Genomic DNA, 19,483 nt, shown 5'->3' with positions numbered 1-19,483 from the left:
GTATGGAGCGGTCGTGAGTATGGTTAGAACTATAATTTTGTTAACGGGGAACAGAAGCTCTGGATATCGTGGTATCAGTTGGAAGAGTTACCGCTCTAGCACCTTGTCCTGCCTTTGCACCAAATACGGATCACTGGCCGCAGAGGTCGTCAGCTCTCACGGATGTCAAGGGTGCATTGAAAGTATGGATAGGTTGAGAACTTTCTGTGTTTGCGTGTGTGCAAGCATGCAATGTCGCCCTTGCCGAAAAGCTTAGTTACGTGCGTCAGGTATCATCCACTGCACACGATCGAAAGATCAGGCTGTGCTTAGAGTATGCGCAACCTTTGTATGGGTGTCTCAGTTGGAACCAATGCACCGGGATAATTTTTTCTCTCGTTAGTGAATACTGGGATAGTGCACTTGTTCCTACACTAATTTGCGTCTTGTTTTTTTTTCTTTTACAAATTAGGAGATCGTTCACACTTTTACACCACGCAACCTTTGAATCTAGCTAAACAAAGAAGGACTTAGAGAATGCGTTGTGACCTTGGGCTCAGCAAAAACTGAGTCCAAGGCCTGTATAACTCATTGTATAACTGAGGCCTGTATAACTAATTTCAGGAGTTGTATGAAGTGGAGTAGCAATGTAGGTTCCCCCAACTGTCCTCTGGTCTGGGCGATCAACCGAAAAAAAAAGTAAAGAAAAATGATAACGATAATAATAGAAGGACACGTTCGGCAATCGGCCAGTCTAGTGTTGCTGAAATCCCTACACCAGAAAAAGTGCTTAAGTGCCCTCGTTGATTGATAGTAGGGTTTAAAGCGCCGAAGCAACGAAGGCGATGAGGCGAGATGTAGTGGAGCGCTCCGGATTAATTTTGACCACCTGGGGATCTTCAACGTGCGCCGAAACCTCGTACACACGGGTTTTTTTCTTTTCGCCTCCATTAGAAAAGTGGCCGCCGCGGCCGGGTATCGAACCCGTGACCTCGTGCTCAGCATCGCAATTAGATGTCATCGTGAATTTTATATGCTGTAATAAAGGTCTCAAGCTGCAGTGAAAGGTCGAAAAAAAGCTTTATTTTGGTTCCATTCATCAAATTACGTAACAAAATGGTATGAGCTAAATGGGTGCTTCGCCGTACAATTTTCAAAACACAAAGTGTAAATGACGGCTGCTTCAACGATCAGTTCTAAAAACAAACAAAGCAAAATAAAACAGTTGCCTTCTTCCTATACGTGGCGCTTTACAAACATGAGCTGCTCGAACTACGTGTTTGAGAGCCGGTTTCGCTTTGCTGTCATTATCAGGAATGCCGTGGAAAACACGCGTTCCACGTCAGCTGACATCGCATTTACACTGAAAACTGCCCTTGAGAGTCGGGAAAGCAAGATAAAGCGGCTAGCGTTCGCTGTCGAATACGTCGGAACCGTTTCGGAACAAAGCTTGCAGCGTGCGGCTTGTTTTTTTTTTTCTTCACGGGTAATATAAAAAAAATTGGGTCCATCTCCCCGCGAGGGGGACTCGAGTAAATGCGTCGCATAGGGGGTGGGTGTATTGCGTTAACGTTCAGTGTTTGGGGGGGTTGGTGCTATCACGTGTACACCACGCAGCTATCACGCCGCTAGCACGCCGCTGAGTCGCCAACGCACGCCGCTGACGACGTAGTTTGAATGAGTCAAGGATATAAGGCGCGTTCGTAGCCTTTCATTCTGTGTCGGTTTTGTGGCGCAGTGGGAAGAGCACCATGTACCTCGCGTTCCGCCCACAGGTAGTGAATGCGTTGTATCAGCAGCTTCTTGACGTAGTTTGAATGAGTCAAGGATATAAGGCGCGTTCGTAGCCTTTCATTCGGTGTCGGTTTTGTGGCGCAGTGAGTAGAGCACCATGTACCTTGCGTTCCGCCCGCAGGGTCGTGGGATCGAAACCAGGCGCCGGTAACTGTTATTTATTTTTGTAGTGTAGGGGGAGGCTGGCTGCTGCGGGCGCCGACGCACGGGTGACATTCTGAGTTATACAAATGCTCTGCATTTAAAACTGTTTCCAATGTGCCATTTTGGCGGACGTATTGTGCGTACGTGAACCGCTGGGCACAGGAGCAACTTTGCGGCAGTGCGCTATGAAATCGGTGTTTATTTCCCATAAAAAGCTAGGAGGAAGAGGTGGGGGGGGGGGGTAGCACAGAAAGTGAAGGGGGAAGCATCGCCCAGCTTTTACAGTATGATCGTGCTCCAAAATCAATCATTGGGCTTCTTTTGTCGCCCACAGGAGCCAGCGCGGTGGCAGTGCCAACAAGAGCCCTCCCCCCCCCCCCCCCTCCTTCTCCCTACCTTTCAGGCGCCAGGTGTGCGGTTACTTCAGTCTTATATCCAGCATGGGGAAGCAGAAGTCGTCATCAAAGGTCTACGTGCCGTCTCGAGAATTATTGTATTTTTGTCGGCTGCAGTAGCGACTGTTCAGGTGACGGAGACCTTCTTCTTTATAGCTTTCCTCTGTAGCCCTATGGCTGCGTTCAGGTGGATGTCAAACTTTCCTTCATAGAAACTTACTCCACCTTGGGGATTACCCCTAAATCCGGTCGATTAACACTTGTCCTTCGGTTCGAGTTGTTGATCAATTCGCTCTCCGGCTACAAACTGCTAGCCTCCTGGTTAGCTCAGTTTGTAGAGAAACTGCTTCTCTTTTAAGCTGTGGTCCCGGGTTCGAATCCTGAACCGGCGCGAATTTTTCTTCAACTGCGAAGTTTCGGAAAAAGCTGTTTACCTTTCCTTTGTAGCTATGGCTGCATTCAGGTGGGTGCCAAACTTTCCTTCATAGAAACTTACTCCACCTTGAGGATTTCCCCTAAATCTGGTCGATTAAGAGCTTCTTCTATTTGGTGAGAGGTTCGTTTGTGCCATGAGCTGTTCGCTGATTTTGCAGACGCTCCCTAGAACTGAGCTAACGCGGCCTTTATTCTGCAGCTCATTGCCGCGTCGGAGCTAGGAAGCGCAGCCGTGGCCGCAGTTCCGATTTCATGGGCTCTCCGGTTTCGGGTGGATCCCCGAACCAATATTTTAGGCCTTCGTCGACGCGGCTTCGGACAAAGGCGTCCAAGTGTCTAGACAGTAGGGACAGTATTGCAAACGTTCCTGGGGGAGAACTGGGCAGCGCGAGGTGAGATGGGGCGTAAGCTGGTATGTGGAAGTTTGCAGCGAACACAAGCACCGCGCCAGCGTCGAGCTGACGGGAAGGTTGGATGCGAGTCGCCGAAGGTTCTAGAAGCAAAAAACAAAAGTTGAGGGGGTGGGACGGAGACAGCTCGCAGCCGGGGCAGGTGCGCCGCCAAGGTAAAAAATCACAAGGCCCAGTTAGTGGGAGAGAAGGGGGGAGGGCGGATGCCTCCGCAGTAGTTCCCCACCACTCATACCAACGGCTTAGAGCTGCAGTTATCACGCGGAGAATCGCGACGAATGTCGTAGCAGCGCTGTATATAAGGGCAGAATGTAGTAGGGTCGCTGCTTATAGATATACCGTGCTTGAAACCAGCCAATCGATTTTAACAGTACTGTGTTGTTAAATTCAAGGTTCCGGCTTGGTGATGTTTGAACTTGGGTGGTGGGTTCTTTTGCGTGTTTATGCATATTTTGACAAAAACCGCGCGTAGAAGGAAAAGGTACCTGTGCTTTATTTTGGGAAAATACATGTAATTCTATTCCCATTCCATTCCGGGCAAAATGCCCTTAATTCCATTCCCATTCCATTCCTTCAAGTATTGTCACCATTCCATTCCCATTCCATTCCGGGGTCGCGAAAATGTGGAATGATTCCGGATTCATTCCGATTCCGGACTGGTAACTCCGCAACACTGCGGGCTGGAGACCAAGCCTCTCGCATCTGTCGAGTTGATAGCAGCTGTAGATGCAGCCGTGCATACTCCGTGAGATGTCGACGAATTTCTTGCGGAATTCCCTGCGTAGCGCCTACTAGGCGTTCAGGGTTCTACAGCCCATTGTCCCAATTAGCCCTCCCTTACCCCCTCCTCTTTCAATTGCTTTCAGAGAAGGCAGCAATGTAGAGGACAATACCCGCTTCTGCAACTGGTCGAATTCCACGCACGAAGCGATGCCGATGTACACGAAGGGGGTGCCACTCATCTGACAGCACCGAGAAGTTTTGCTGGAAAACTCTACGAGGAGGTTTAATAAAGCGCTACTCCCTAGTAGGTGTTATGCAAGGCTTTTCTTTGCGAGATTTGTGGATTAATTTGAGCCAGCCGTGAAAATATTGAGTGCCGGGGGGGCAAGCTGTTGTAGGGAGCGCTGCGTTCACCCGACATTTGCGTCCAGAAAAGTGACACTAATGGCAAGCGCAGCTACCGCTAAACGTGCCACAAGAAAGATTTCTCGTGACACTTGGGACCGCCTACGCGTTTTGAAGACGAACGCCTGGCGTACAATTGCGACGGGTACCTTTTACATACTGGTCCACCCGGCGAAAAAGGAGCAACGCAATTTTGCCTTCCTTACTCCATCTAATTCGTCTTTACCCATCTGAATGAATCTGATTCTACCTTAATGTTGACCTTAATCAACCATAATTGACTCCAATTCATCTTAACGCCCCTTTGATCCCACCTTACTAATCATCACTACCAACAATCATTAGTCAATCTTAATCCAACGTCATCCAGCTTACTAAGCAGTGCTGTCAATCACTGATATTTATTCACGCTAATCACTGATCATGCTAAACTGTGATATTCATTAAAGGCCTGTCATACACGGCTGGGCTGCTTTGTTTCGCTCCTGCCCTTCCTTGGGTTTTTGTACCATGCAGGTCGACGGCGAGATAATTCAATTTCACCTTCCAATAAGGCATATGAGGCTTCGCTTTGAAACTAGCGTTAAATATTTTTTACGCACGGAACCTAGTGCTCTTTTATTCCGCTTACACAAGAGTGATTGATACACTCTGTAACAGATGATAAATATTATACGAAACTCCCATTTATGCAACGGGCTGTCAGAAAGGCGCGCCGACGGAGCCACGGCTAGCCGCGGTGGTGGTTCTTCTGAGCATGTGACCACATGAGGGGCTGTTCCTGACGCAGCGGCACTGACCTATTTTAATTCGAAAGCCTTAGGTGTTGGATTAGCGAAAAAACGACGCAATCTGTGAAGCGATAGGCCTAATTTCCAATAGGATTTGACGCTACTAATACGCGTGCCTCATAAACAAAATACGAGGAGCACACCCGTTTGCTGCAGCGCGTTTCATAGCGTGTGCCTTGGAAATAAAAAAGGCACCTGCAGCCCGGCCTCACCCAGAGGCGCCCCAGTCACCAGAGAGACAGGGCGCTGTGTCGCACTTACTGCGGGTGCTTCCTTCCCTTCTACGCCACTTTGCGCAGAATGCACATGGACACTCAACTACACACTAAAGATTTCACATTTGCTACATCATAAAAAGTGCTTACGGGTGTGAATTTTTACTTTGTATATTTAAAGTTCGCTTCAAAGTCTCCATTTCGAGCGAGTCCTGATAGGCTGAAAGCATACGACCCGGATGTGACGAAGCAGAAGCAAGGCACCAGGGCGTAAGGTTTTGTGCATGTCATGGACCAGAGGCCTTGCAAGTGCTGGACCATAATGAATTTTTCTTCCACTGCGAAGTTTCTGAGAAAGCTGTATAGGCTTCATTTGTAGCTGTACGGCTGCAGTTCAGTTGCGTGTCAAATTTTACTTCGCAGAAACTTACTCCCCTTTGGCCATTTCCCATAAATCTCGTGACTAACCCCTTCGTTTTTTTCGCGACATGCCATCTTGGCTCCTTCCACCGAAAAATTCATTCATTCATTCATTCATTCATTCATTCATTCATTCATTCATTTATTCAATTGTGCTTTTTGTCGATTAAAACTTCCCATACAGGGTTAATGATGAGTTTTGTTGAAGTTAAGTTAGTCGAGGATGCGATATTTTGGCATTACTACTTCGGAAACAAAGTAAGTTCAGAAAATTAATAAGCGCGGGATAACGGCGCAACATTTAGCATTACTTTTACAAGCACGCTTGTGAACGCTTTGTGAAAACACCGACTCGATACTGCCGCTGTAGTCTGTTTCCGGTATGCGCTTAACAACAGCCCACGCCTCCTGTGAGCCTGCCACTACACCCTACCGGCTTGTACCATTCATTTTAGTATGACTGTGCATGCGTATACTCTGACACAAGCGCACACCGTACACACACTCGCGTGGACAGAGGTACACGAAATGTACTAAAACTGTGCAAGAAGATATGACTGTAAAAGTTTTATAATTTTTTTCAATTTTTAATAGGCGCCTGTTGGTGAAGCTATCGAAACATTACAACAGAATAATATCGTTTGTGCACAAAAATGATACAAAAGGGGAGGTTTGTGTGGTAAAACATTGAGCTCCAAGTTGTAGATAAATGATATCTGGCGCTGTGTGCCTACAATTATTCCGAAGGATATATTTTTAGTCTGCACGGGCTTATTCGCGGAATGCATTGTGTTGTAATATTGCGTACCTGTTAATTAACCTTCACAACACAGTATTTGCTGGTTGGCATTTGTAAATAAAACATTCAGAAACGTAAATAGTCTTCTGTGTTTTTTAGTTCAACATTAATGAACGTGTTTTTTTATACTTACCGAAAATACTGCATCATGAGGCGTAGTTCAAGGAGATAGGACATGACATTTTGTTGTGTCCGTATTTGAATACCTACACAACCTCCCCGAGCAGGTCAGACAAAATGTTCGAATAGAAAGATAATTCACCTATTTTACACATACAAGAATTTTATAAAGGTGTGTACTGCATGTACAAACTATTAGGAGCTGGTCATCGCGGCGTGAACGTGAGCTTGTGGTGAGTAAGGGCCACCAGGGGAATGTCGATGTCATTGAGGTCATGGATCTTGCCTTCTTGAGGCAGAATACGGTACTTCTGAAGGAGGCACGTGATGTACAGGAAGATCTCAACGGAGGCCAAAATCTCGCCGGGGCACATGCGTTTTCCTAGAAAACAGGAAAGAACAATATAGAGGGATCAAAATAATTGGGATGCATTTTTTGGCTTTTAGATATAGGTTCTAAATATAGCTTCTGGACCTAAGAAACAACATTGGCCTTCCAATAGGAATGAACGTTTCTGGTTTTATGAACGAACGTGTCTTTTGAAGAAACATTTCGGACAAAATCCGCTGTTCTGTACTGGGCTAGTCATATTCGCTTTGCTATGCCACTGGGGGGTCTTAAAATTACCTGGCCTACTCATACAGAGAATACAACAAAAAAGTTTCTGAAGGTCTCGTCACATTCCTTGGTTAGAGAGGAACTCACGGCTAGACTACACTAGGGAGCATTGTGTACAACAACTTCTCGTTCCGCGTCCTTGTTCTTCACAAGAACAGGCTAACGTTTATACGCCGTTTTTCTGGTGGGAGAATACCTATATTGCATTGACATAACTTGTTTACGTTTCATGCTTTCCTTTGATAAACTGTCATTTCCAAACCTATATGACGTTATTTTTTTTTAAATTGAAAGCCTATGATTGTTAAGCAAGCGTAGAGCTTGGTTATTATGGACACTTTTCGTCACCAGTTTTGAAATTCATGACCAGATTGGGATAAGTTGAGGCTAAATGGTTGCTGTCTTTCTCTGTAATAACGAGTTTATCTTTTTGTTGAGCATCATTGGATGGTGAGATTGGTGCTTGAAATCTCGAAGAGCGGGGTGTAATGCATAGCTTAGATGTCTAGTTGTTCTCTAACACATGACAGAATCACCGTTACAGATGTACTTCAGAGATTATAGTAAATGGTAAAGACTACTGCGTGATGTCTTGTCAAGTGGTTTGTGAATTATGAAGTCATTATAAATAAGAGAACCCATTCAGGCTCCTAAAGACATTTTGTGGTAAAGTCGCCTGACATTCGCGGACTTTTGTTTGAATTTCTTCAGAAGGAAAATTTATAGGTGTATGTAAGTAAGAACAACGACCACGTCTGTCAGCATCCTGGACACTTACCGATTCCTTGAATAGGCGAATTAACGGAGCAATTACTACAACATCTAAGGTAAAACCAAATAAATTATTTTCTTGCTTATATACGAGGGCTTTCGCTAGGCTATCCGACGTACGGTATACTGAGCCACATTTTATAGAACTTAAGTGTCGTCTCACCGATGGAGAAAGGAATCAGGTACTCGGGCTTGGGCTGGATGAGCGTTCCGTCTTTATTCATGAACCGAGTCGGATCAAACTTCGATGGCTCCTCCCATAGCGTCGGATCGTTGTGCACTGCCCAGACATTCGCGATGATCGTGGTCCCTTTAGGAATGTAGTAGTCGTCGATAACGGTATCCTCGCCAGCTCTGGAATCATTAATGCAGGAACGTTTCGTCAATCTCTCGTGAAAACAGTTGTTCAAGGGACAGTAAAGAGGGAGAACAACTCGGCCTATGCCGGCTGTTTACGTCCCTCGCAGCCGCAGAATTGCTGTTACTTAGCGCCAAACATGATGAAACCGTAAAAACGTGTTGCACCGCATTTGGTTTGTGCACTGCGGGTTTTTGCGTAACAGCTAAGAATGGTCAAAATTGTGAACGATTGGTAATGCATGAATTTCCATGGTTTTCTGGGTGTCCTGTATACAGAATGTAAATTACCATATTTTCAAAATTCTCTTTTTATGCGAGTGTAATAACAGCAGTAGCAAAACTAGACAGGGTTACAGTTTTTTCCTCTGAAACAAGCGTGACATCAGTTTATTTCAAAAGAATCGCCTTAAAACTCGTCGTACGTTCCTGTTCCTGTTATCAAAGCGGTCCTGGCGACTGCTGCAAAATTAGTGTCATTACGTCAGTCGCGTAACGATTGCGATTGCTAATTTCCCAGGACATTTAACGAGGCACTACAAAGACAGGTCACAGGGTATTCTGAGTAACTAAACTCGATTAAAAGTGTATTAAGTAACTTGTAATAGTTTTCACGACAACAATTCCTTTTCTCATAGAAGTCCATGAGTTTGAAAGGGAGAAAATGTGAAAACATCGGAACTGTTTATGAAGCTCTCGTGGCAAACATTGCGGTGCTAAGCAAGAGGCAGACGGGACCAATGAATTTTAACTGCAGACTCATAAACCGGGCATGCCCATCATTTTTAGAAGAAAACCTTGATGTGTAGAAGCATGCAAAATCAAGAAGGTGGCCACGGGAATATATTTTTCTAAGGAACACTAAATCCCCAAGCCTAAATAACGTACCTCCTGGAGAGCCCACTAGCCTGTATATTGCAAGGCTAACTCAGCTGCTGACAATTAAATAGATTGTGCTCTAATGGAATCATTTTACTTACGTGAAATGCTTTCGTACTGCTGTTCTGAACAGTACTGTGGTGTGCGGAAATACCGCTGAGCAAGCGCGTCTTGCATGATTAAAAACAGTTGGCAGTGCATGCTTCCTTTGCCTGCAGTGTAAACGTATTTGTCTCATCTTTGTTCAATTTAGCGCTAGTATGTTTGCTATAAAATAGCATGAAACACATTTCTTTTCAGGCCTTTAGTATCCTATATTTCCCGCGCGCCTGTTTTTCACGCGGGCGCAAGGTAGAGCAGATAAGCGGGTCGTTTCAAGGCAATAGCGTGGACGTCGCAAAGGCGAACGGTTCCCGGTTGTACATTACAGATATTAAAACCATTATGTGGCTGCAGACTTTATGTAATAGCCGTGACGGCACAACTTTAAGTGACGTCGGTGATATTGAGATCACAAGTGACCTAACTTTACACCATTGCTCGTCAGTTCAGCGCAGCGCAGGAATTTGGCGGTAGAGACGGAAACTATGGATACTGACACCACAGACAAACTTACACTGAAAAAAAAAGAACATTTTACCTTTCTTTTTCTTATTATGAGACAGTTACCACCTATAACATACAGGGCTGTGTAGTGGCATTTCGGCCTCTTACTATACTGATGCAAGCACGCGTGTTCTTAGACTTCAAGACCACTTAAAATATAAAACAATGTTTCGCCGTTTCTTACTCCTGACGCCGCTTGGCGTAGTGCGAAAGAATCTGACATGGGGATAGAATGGGCATCTAAACTTAAAACAAGGGCGCGAATTGGCTCACCGATGTTGCATCTCCATATTTACGAGTGCTGCACGGCATACCGACGCTCCTCTGACCTCAGTAGAATGTTCTTTATTGAGGGAAATGGGGTATGTGGTGAACAGAGGAGTTGAGGGAGAGCACTTGCGCCGATCTCTTTAGAGAAGGCCAGACCGGCGGATATTGCGCGCTTTGGTGAGGCGCAGTAAAGCCTAATGGAAGTTCCGGCCACTTCAAAAAGCTTTGAACCGAACGGCGACGAGCTGCGCTGGCAAGAGAAGGGATGTGCCGTTCCAGGTAAATGCGCACGCTTGTACCTTGACAAAGGGAAAGCGGAAGAGGCCAGAAATGCCAAGGAATTGAACGCATAGCGCAAGCAGAAGAACGGAGCCCGAGCGCCCTCTGATGGCTGCACTTATAGTATTACACAATGGTCCCTTGATCGGCAATATAAATTTGGCGTACCTTGCAAAGCTAGGACTGCACTCTTACGAGGAGAGAAATTTCGGGGTTGGGGGGGGGGGGGGGGGGGGGGGGGTTGGACCAGTGCTATGGTGTCTAGACAGGAACCACTCCACAAGTCCCTAGCAGTGAACATGCTAAAGTGAGGGGGGGAGGTGTCTGAGACGTCGTGCCACTGCACACAAAGTGTCGCATTCAAACCTCGGACGAAGAGCGGATTTCCGCTGCCAGCAGGTGTAAACTGCAATGATTTGACTATGAGTGGCAAAATGAAATACAGGGTGATCAAAGTTAAGTGGGCAGGTGTCCCTCATGGCAATAATTACTGTGCCTCTGGCACACTTGCGACGGCCTAGAAAGCCTAGCCTAACAATTACGCGTGACAACTCACCCCCTGGGCACGCCGATCGACGAGACGGTCTTCCAACGGTACATCTCCCATATGCAGGCCATCGTGAAGGGCATCTTGTTGCGGTCCTCCCACGTGGGCTGTCGCTCTCGGCCCACTACCTCGTCGATCTCCTGCTGCACTCGAGCCTGAAGCGTGTCCGCGTTGTTGGCGAAGTTCAGCATGTGCCAGTGGATCGTCACGGCCACCGCGTTCGAGCCGGCGATGAAGAAGCTCAGCACGTTGCCCATGAGAAACCGTGCTGTGTAAGATGAAGTGGACGATTGCATTATGTCTTTCTATCTCTATGGCTTTAGCTAACCTCGTGTGCTCTGTTCATCTGGCTCCCCCAAACCCTAAAATTAGCAACGTTCGTGCATTTTCCCTACGTAAGCGTGATCATAACGGTGTCACCGTTACGACCATGTCCTCGGAACACCTGGATGGCGACGAACATTAGCTCGCAGAACACAAGGTGTTAAACCTTACCTCCATCGGCTTGAAGCGAAATGAAGCCTTGCTTGAATTGGAATTGGTCGTAGCGGCGTATGATGATTCAAGCTTGGGGCTGTTGTTTCTCTCAAAAACAAGTTCGAGATATGACACTATGGCCAGGTCGGTGACGTAACACCGCTAACGAGGAAAGATCCATATTTCTCACAGAATGTTGTGGCACGTCAGATTGTCAAAGGTTGTCTACGTATGATGCAGACATAACTATATATGCTGCTGTTCCATCAGATAAACAAGACAGATAACGCGCATCTGCTGCCGGTTTGTGAAGAACTGTCTCATGGCGACCTTAGGGTTTCAAAAGGTTGTTTTTTAATTACTGAAAATACCACATAGGCGCCTTTCTAGTCATCTGCCTTGCTTGCTATTTCTTCTGGGATTGAGTGCACGCGGGACGACGGATGTACCTTATTATGATTGAAACCAGTTCTGAAGCAGACACTTTGCATTATTCTTTCATGTTATTTAGTTCACCAATTGTCACTTTACACTGCATAGTCTACACTTCTAAATGACCCCGGAAGCGGAAGAGGCCAGCAGGATTCGATTTCCGACTAGCGACGCCTACGTGTGCAACGTAAACATCAGTGGTGCATCACTGCCATGGAAAGGTTGCAGCAATGTATTTGAAGGTAAATAATTAGTTTTTCTCATATATTCTGAAACGTTTCCGCACATGCGCAGTAGCGCCCGTCGACTACCTTGTACCATCCTGAGACGGCTTCTTGGCTGTGCGCAGCACTTTAATATCAGCATCATTATCGAGGACAACATCGTTCGGTCGCGCTACTTCGTTACAGCTTGTGCTGTATATTGTTTTTGTATAGGTACCTATGAAAGCATACGACTATACAGGCAATATGTTCAATTCCTGACCACGGCTGTTTCATTCTTCATGGAAGGTGAAATGCAAACATGATGCAATATGCATGATTCAATGCGCACGAAATTTCCGCACACGTTGAAGGACCACAGGATGTCTGCGAAGAGCTGTAGTTCTCAAATTCAGGCAGCCTAATAGGTAAAGTGGTTGCGGGGCGTAGGAAGCTCTGAACATTTGATTCGTTAGCTATGTTGATCGAAAATCTGACGTCCATGGCACACGGATGTTTAAACGGCCTTCTTCATGACTCGCAAATAATTAAATACTTTTCCTTCACAACCTCTTTCACCAATGTCAAAGTCAAGGGAATATTCTTCTCGCTGCTGCAGAGTACAACGCCCGCGCTGCTTGATGCTGTCCTTGAGAAATACACAAGCGATCTGTGTTTTCACGGCAGAATATTACACTGCAATGGCAAAATTGGTTTGTTGTGAAGGATGCTTGCGTTCACAAATTTTCACTTTCTGGCGTTACTAGGACAACACTTTCAGCCACTAACTAAAAGTGTTTTTGGCTATCGCTACTCCGCGCAGACATAACCCGAAAGGTCGCCCAGGCTGCCCTTTCTACTCGCAGCTCTTACCGGTGGCACCCATACTGGCTGTTACAGCGGGTGGCAGAATGTAGTCCGCCAACAGCCCGAAGTAGCCATTACAGAGCTCTTACTGGCACGCATTCATGCCGTGCTTTCGGGTGGTTTTTACTGGCTGCGCGGTTAGCAGATGCATTTGGTGTCGCGTACCTGCGGCATTAGCCCGTTGACTTACCAATCGCGGCAGACCGTGCTTAGGGGCTGAGCTACGCGCAGCTCTTACGTGCGGCGTCTACGGGCTACGAATTTTCGGAAATATGGTCAATAAAAATTACAAGTTCGCATTTTTCCTTTGTTGTTTTCACACAGTACTGCGTAGCATGGTACAGAGGGTTCCGGTTTATTGAGATGTTTGACTATGAGGTCCGCCCACTCAGAGAAGGCACACCCATACCCAGCCGGTGCTGATTAACTTTTTACTTTTTGTTAATAACTGTAGACATGGCCCATGGTATCTTTTCAGCGAATATCTGGAGCTCTCAGATATTCCAGATTGGGCATCACCAGGAGCCTGTGCCCCACTGCAGGACGGAGGTCTCTCCCATAGATTCCTAGACAAGCGATGAAAGTTCTTGTTATGGCAGAGTACTACACCAAGGCTGCCAGATGCTGTTCTGATGAAGAAGATTTGCCACGAGGTACGGTGTGGGAAGAGCGAGAGAGAGCAAAGAAATTTCACTATGAAAGCTCCAAGAAGTGCCTTCACTGTACATCACCTTTGACATACACCTATTACCGATCGCCACTGGTACCCTCTTGTAGGAGTGTTTATCCGGCGGTTGGGTGCGACCGTGCCAGACATCTGCAGCTTACACACATATAAGTGAATACTCACGTACAACACACATATATGGATGCATTCATACATACACACATGCATTCATGCTTACATACATACATACATTCATACATGCATGCATTTAGATCTGCTCTTAGCTAGCAAAACCGTTGAGAGCCTGGATCTTTTCGACAGCCGAGAAAAACCGTGCGGACCGCAAGGCTTGACCGAAAGCGCAAGGACATGAAGGCCACGGCATTGCAGCTAAAGGCTCTTGTATAAAAATACACATAATCGCAGCACTGACACAGACAGGATAACACGAATATACTGGGGCAATGACGAAGAAAGGCAGTGCGCCCTCAACAAGGAATGTATGTTTGGAATGTTGGCGCCTCGGGGCTCTTTTTTTTCTTACAACTGCAATCCTCGGCGTCGACGGGGCTTTGGAAGAGGGATTTTGGTTTGGAAGCTACTAAAACACTTTTTAGCTCCCATCAATTTTGGGCACGGCCGAAAAGTTTCTGTTTTTCTCTTCTACGCAGCGTGTAACACACGTCTGCTCTGGAATGTGTTTACGCTGTGAAGGCAATCCATCTGCCAACGATGCCCTGAGAAGAAAAGCCCATTTGTGGCAGCATATTGTTGCTTTCTACGCGCGTGTTGCTGCTGGTTGAAAGTACACAGTGTAAGCGCGGCAAATAGAAACTGGAAAATGTAACTCAAACAAGATGCTGAAGCAACGAGCATGGTGGAAACAGCATCTTTGACAGCATTTAGCACAGACCAAGTGTGCCTACTCTCACTGTGTAGGGCTACCTATGAACAGGTGTTCCTGTTCCCTTCGTGTTCCGTTTTTTGAGATTGCACTGTTTTAGCAAATTTCTGTATGGTTCGTCTGCATCGTCACGTGGCATTTGGGGCTGTTTATATGCGGCGCTGTTTTGAACTGCCCGACGAAAAGCGTTACCGATCTCATTTTGCGTAGTTCGCAGGGGTTCACCCAACCATAAATCTGTTTAGCGATGGACAAAACGTGGATCGAGGGGATATGAAAACAAAAAGTGTGCAGGCGCAAGTTGAATTTCGGCAAGGTTACTGCCGTCAATTTATTATTTTTTTACAGAAATTTGCGAAGACGGAATAAGTTATTAGTGTGTATTCAAACATAGCAATCACCAATTCTTGAAATGTGCATGGTAGTAAGCAGCAAAGTTAAAAAATTACACCATGTGCTTGGTTACGGTAGGTTTCGTTCAAACGAACAAAAAGTGGGATACTCGCTCTCCTTCCCCTAGCTCCTTCCTCCTCCGCTCCCCCCCCCCCTCGCCTCCTTTCCGGCGGTACTGTGCGCGACTCCTCGGGGCCGTCGCCGCGCGAACAATGAGCCCCCTGCGGCGAGCGGGGGGCCCCATTCACGGCCAAAAAGACAAACAAACTTTCCGTGCCCTTTGCTGGCCGCGTGTGTGTGTGTGTGTGTGTGCGCGACATGGTGCGGATGTGCTAGACTGCGCCCATACGCCATAAACCCAGTGCCCCCATCCCGCCACAACACTATCCTGTGCCGCTAATACCTCGCACACACTACCAGCGCGACCCATCCCGAACTTTGCAATCAGACTGTATGCGGCGCGCGCACTATTAACCAAGTATTCTGTGTTACCTGTACAAATGTCAACCTGTCTGCATGCTGTATCTCTGCTCTCATCTTATTTTAATCATGTACCCTCATTCCAATGTACCTAGTATTTACCCCCGCATGCCTTATATTATGCCCTCTGTACCCCGCTTATCAGTTATCTCTACATTTATCCTCCCCCACTCATATCTAGTTGCCCCCATATCAAGTAATCCCTGCACCTTGCTATGTTTTTTTTTCTCTTTTTCTTTTATGTTGATTGTTGTTATATGTGCTGTCTGTTGCCTTCTACTCCCGTACGTCTCGCCGCAGTTACTACTGCCCTACCCGCAGTGTCAGTCGTTCTTAGCACTGTTGCCGTCGCGTCTCTCGCATTTGTTGTTGTTGTTTGTTATTTTTTACCCGCAGTGTTAGTCGTTCTTAGCACTGTTGTCGTCGCGTCTCTCGCATTTGTTGTTGTTGTTGTTTGTTATTTTTTGTTGTTGTTTTCTTTGATGGGTTTTTTTTTTCTCTCAAGGGTGATTAACCCCCCTTCTCCGTTTATAATTGGCTCAAATCCTTTTTCTTTTTTTTTCTTTTTCTCCTTTTCTTTAGTGTGATTAACTTCTCTTTCCCGTAAAGTACCCATTTTCCACTGGCCCACTTAAATCCTCTCATGTTATCCGTATTTCATTGGCCCACTCAACCCCCCCGTTCACTGTGTAATCCCGCCTGCCTTGCTGCGCCGCGATATTTACATGTGTTTAATTCTCGGCATTCGCCCACACACCATCTCCCTACTTCTTTTCTCCCCCTATACCTACTCTTTCGACTCTCCCACCCTCCTCGCTTCCGCTCGGCCGGTTGAGGTGTCGGCGAAACGCCAGACAGTTACCGGCCCCTTTTTCCCCTTCCCCCCCCCCCAACAATCACTTCCTCCTCCTCCTCCTCCTCCTCCTCCACCTCCTCCTCCTTGTTCTAGTTGAGATCGAGAAAAATTCCCAGCAGGAATCTTTTGTACTTATTTATGACTGTGTAGCGAGAAATTCTGACAGCCATATGCACAGAGGCGCCACAGGGGCTTCATGGCTCCTTTGGCACCGATAAGCGCTAGTCCTCTTGCTTGAACGATATGCAGATATCTGTAATGTGGGGCACGTTCATCCAGTTCCCGAGAAGATATTGTGCTCATTACGATTCGCTTAATTCGTCGTAAGCCTCCATTTTCTTCGTACAAGGCCTTACTTTGCAGAAAGCTTAAGTTATGTGCATTTTCTTTGTCACACCTTTTTTAACAGGGGAGCTGGGCTCTTACCTGCAGAATAAACAGAGGCTATGTAAAAAAAAGCTGCCCAGGCATAAGATCACCGAGTTTCGAAAACCAAGTGGAGATAACGGAAAAACGCCAAATCTCAATTGGGCATGAAAATACTCTCCCTTAGCGCTTCTTACAGATGGTCACATGGTCTAACTGAAACGCCTCTTAGCCCACGTGTAGCTTCGGCACGCAAAATAAGTATTCAAATTTGAATTTGTAGTAATATAACCTATGCAATATAACAATCGTTTGTGGGTGGTTTTTATACATTATGCATAAGCGCTTAATTTAGTGGGAACTGAGGCAGTTATAAAAACGTTGTGAGACATGAATTCAAGCACTGAAACTGACTATAAGCATTGTGCTTACGCAAGAAGTTTGAAGTTGGATCATTTTCGTGCTCTTTGATCTTCTTTAGGTATCCGTCGATGAAGTCGCGGTTGAAATGCTCATCCATGGTTTTCTTGTGCTCCTCGATTTGTCCCCTGCAACGGAATGCCACAGAGATGCACGGTCACAAAACTGGGGCTCACGCTGCTGCTGCTGATCGTGGGCGGGGCGCGGCGCCGCCCGCGTCGGTGGCGGCGGTGCAGCCGTAGTTGGGGCTTCTCTGCCCGGCATGGATAACCGGAGTGACGTCATCACGGCGGCGAGTGGAAAGGGTCGCGCAACTCTTAGCTCCCTGCGGGAGCTATATAGCGAAACTCTATGAGCAGCTTAAGAGCCGCGATTTTCTGAACGTATGAGCTTGTATGGAAGCTTCGCTACCAGTTACATTTACCTCGGTGGAGTGACGATGTTTCGAACCTCCACAGACAATATTCGAAGCTCAGAGCGAAAAGTATATTGCCATTTTTATTTTGTAGTGACTCCATCTCCTGTATTTGTACCACAGCATACCAGCTGCTTGTCACCTCGGTCTGCTCCAGCTCATTTTCGTCAATTTTTAGTTAAAAAGGGAGAAATAGCGATTGTGATTTAAACATCAAATTTTGGTTTAAACGACATTCTGGATGACATAGTCTAGTCTTTATAACGCTCTTACACATAATAATCTCTCAGAGAGTGCTTACTTTGTGTATTCGTGGAACTCCTTGAGCTTGGATAGAATGACGGTCCGGCGTGTGGAAGGCAGCTTACTGACAATTTTTCGGACGAACGGTGGCAAGAATTCCACAAAGGTTCCAGCACGAACGGCCTTGAACAGTTCACTGAGCAGCTCGTCAAGGTAGCGGCGACGCGGGTGCTCGAACGGATAGCGGCTGCCGTAGACGAGGGCGGCGATGTTGTTGGAGGTACTGGGAAATATGTAGTCCTGGACGGCGACGGGGCCGCCTTTGGTTTCGCCAATCTTCTCCACCAGGCACTGGCACTCCTCCTGCGTGATAGGCCGAAAAAGAAGTCAGGTTTTAATGCAAACTTCAGTTTTTGCCTTAAAAGACCACTGAGAACAAAGCAGGCCTAAATGTCCCCAAGTTATTACTGACTCTTTCGGCGGAAGATCACAGAATGCAAAAACAAAACAAAAAATGCTCGCTTATAAGCCGCGATTGCTGTGAATGTCATCGAAAGACGACAGTCTTGTGCCAGCTCTTCTAGGTAAATTAATTTCCGATCTCCTCCTACAACTCCTCATATTCTTCTTCTCCCCTTTTGGTCCTCTTATCGTGAATGCAAAAAATGTTTGCTCAATTCAATTCAATTTTCCCGCGTTCGCACCGCTCGTGCGCCATCTGTTGGGACAGCGCGCTTTTACCTCACCTCTCTTTGACACAGGGTCATGGTAGTTTTGTTCATTTACTATCGGAAAAAGCACTTCGAAGTGTATCCCTCAATAATGAACAGGTATTCTTGGTTATGTAATAGTATTTTTCTCGAATACGCCAAATGTTTCCTTTCCGTGGAATTCGACCACCGCTCCTGTGCTCCGTTTACTTCAGCGTGGACCTGAACTTACATTCGCCTCAAATAAAGCGTGAGGTTTCCTTTGCACTGACTAATGTCGACATTTCTAACCCATGGCAGCAGTTTTGGTATTTAGGAATGGTCTTGTCGATGTATAACTTCGTTATAAAGCATCGTTTTACCTGTTGTTTTGCCGGGCTTTTGAACCGACCGACCGACCGACCGACCGACCGACCGACCGACCGACCGACCGACCGACCGACCGACCGACCAAACTTTTCGCGTGTAGGTAGCCCAGAAAAATTGTCTTTAAAAGCTCGCAGCAGTCACCTTCACGTGTTCCTCCATCGATGTCTTTCCGAAGCCGAGGTCCCGCAACACTTGTAGGCAGAACCGTCGGTTGTCCGTCCATGCTTCGCCGTTCATCGTCGCGACACCTGGTCGGAAAGAACACCAGGGCTCGGGAAACTAAAATTGTATTTTCACTAATTGTTTTATTCACGGTTGCGTTTCAGTGATACAAAAGCTTGGGCAGACCTCCATTTCGCAGTTTTGTGCGGGTGCGCAGGTTTATTGTATTCAAGAGGTTCATTTTAATTTTTTTTTATTGATATTGATTGATTTTAGTCACCGTTTTCGTCGACTTAATCCAGAACGGACCTGTTCGAGTGGGGATATTTAAATTTGAACAAGCAGACGGCAATGCGAGGGGGAGTTGAAAAGTGTTCGCGTTTGTTTAAATAACTTTGAATTCGTGCCTTCAAACACGTCAGTCCAAAAAACAAACGGAAAAAACTGGATTATGGTACGCGTATTTAGGAAAAATAATAAAAATATAATCATGAAGTTACTGCGCAGAAGAAAGATCTTGTTAAAGGAGTTCCCCACAGACGTACAGAACTTAAAAAAAAC

The 19,483-nt window shown here is 46.4% G+C and overlaps 1 protein-coding gene across 3 annotated transcripts in view; it reads right to left on the bottom strand.

Moving 5' to 3' along the window:
• Nucleotides 1–6,775: 6,775 nt before the first annotated feature.
• Nucleotides 6,776–19,483, bottom strand: part of LOC144174440 (cytochrome P450 2A4-like) — a 104,787-nt gene continuing 92,079 nt past the window's right edge. For all 3 annotated transcript variants that reach the window (XM_077703156.1, XM_077703157.1, XM_077703158.1), the window contains exons 4-9: nt 18,902–19,008; nt 17,740–18,044; nt 17,036–17,151; nt 10,968–11,226; nt 8,184–8,374; nt 6,776–7,012 (exon numbers count right to left, since the gene is read on the bottom strand). In XM_077703156.1, coding sequence (XP_077559282.1) covers nt 6,837–7,012; nt 8,184–8,374; nt 10,968–11,226; nt 17,036–17,151; nt 17,740–18,044; nt 18,902–19,008 — 1,154 coding nt within the window. In that variant the 3' untranslated portion in view covers nt 6,776–6,836. The remainder of the gene's footprint in view (nt 7,013–8,183; nt 8,375–10,967; nt 11,227–17,035; nt 17,152–17,739; nt 18,045–18,901; nt 19,009–19,483) is intronic.

This window comes from Haemaphysalis longicornis, unplaced genomic scaffold (assembly GCF_048455015.1).
Source record: "Haemaphysalis longicornis isolate Haplotype H1 unplaced genomic scaffold, Haemaphysalis longicornis Haplotype H1 scaffold_3, whole genome shotgun sequence".
In the NCBI taxonomy this organism is placed as follows: domain Eukaryota; kingdom Metazoa; phylum Arthropoda; class Arachnida; order Ixodida; family Ixodidae; genus Haemaphysalis; species Haemaphysalis longicornis.
The sequence above is the reverse complement of the archived record's forward strand: the minus strand, read 5'-3'. Positions and strand labels throughout refer to the sequence as shown.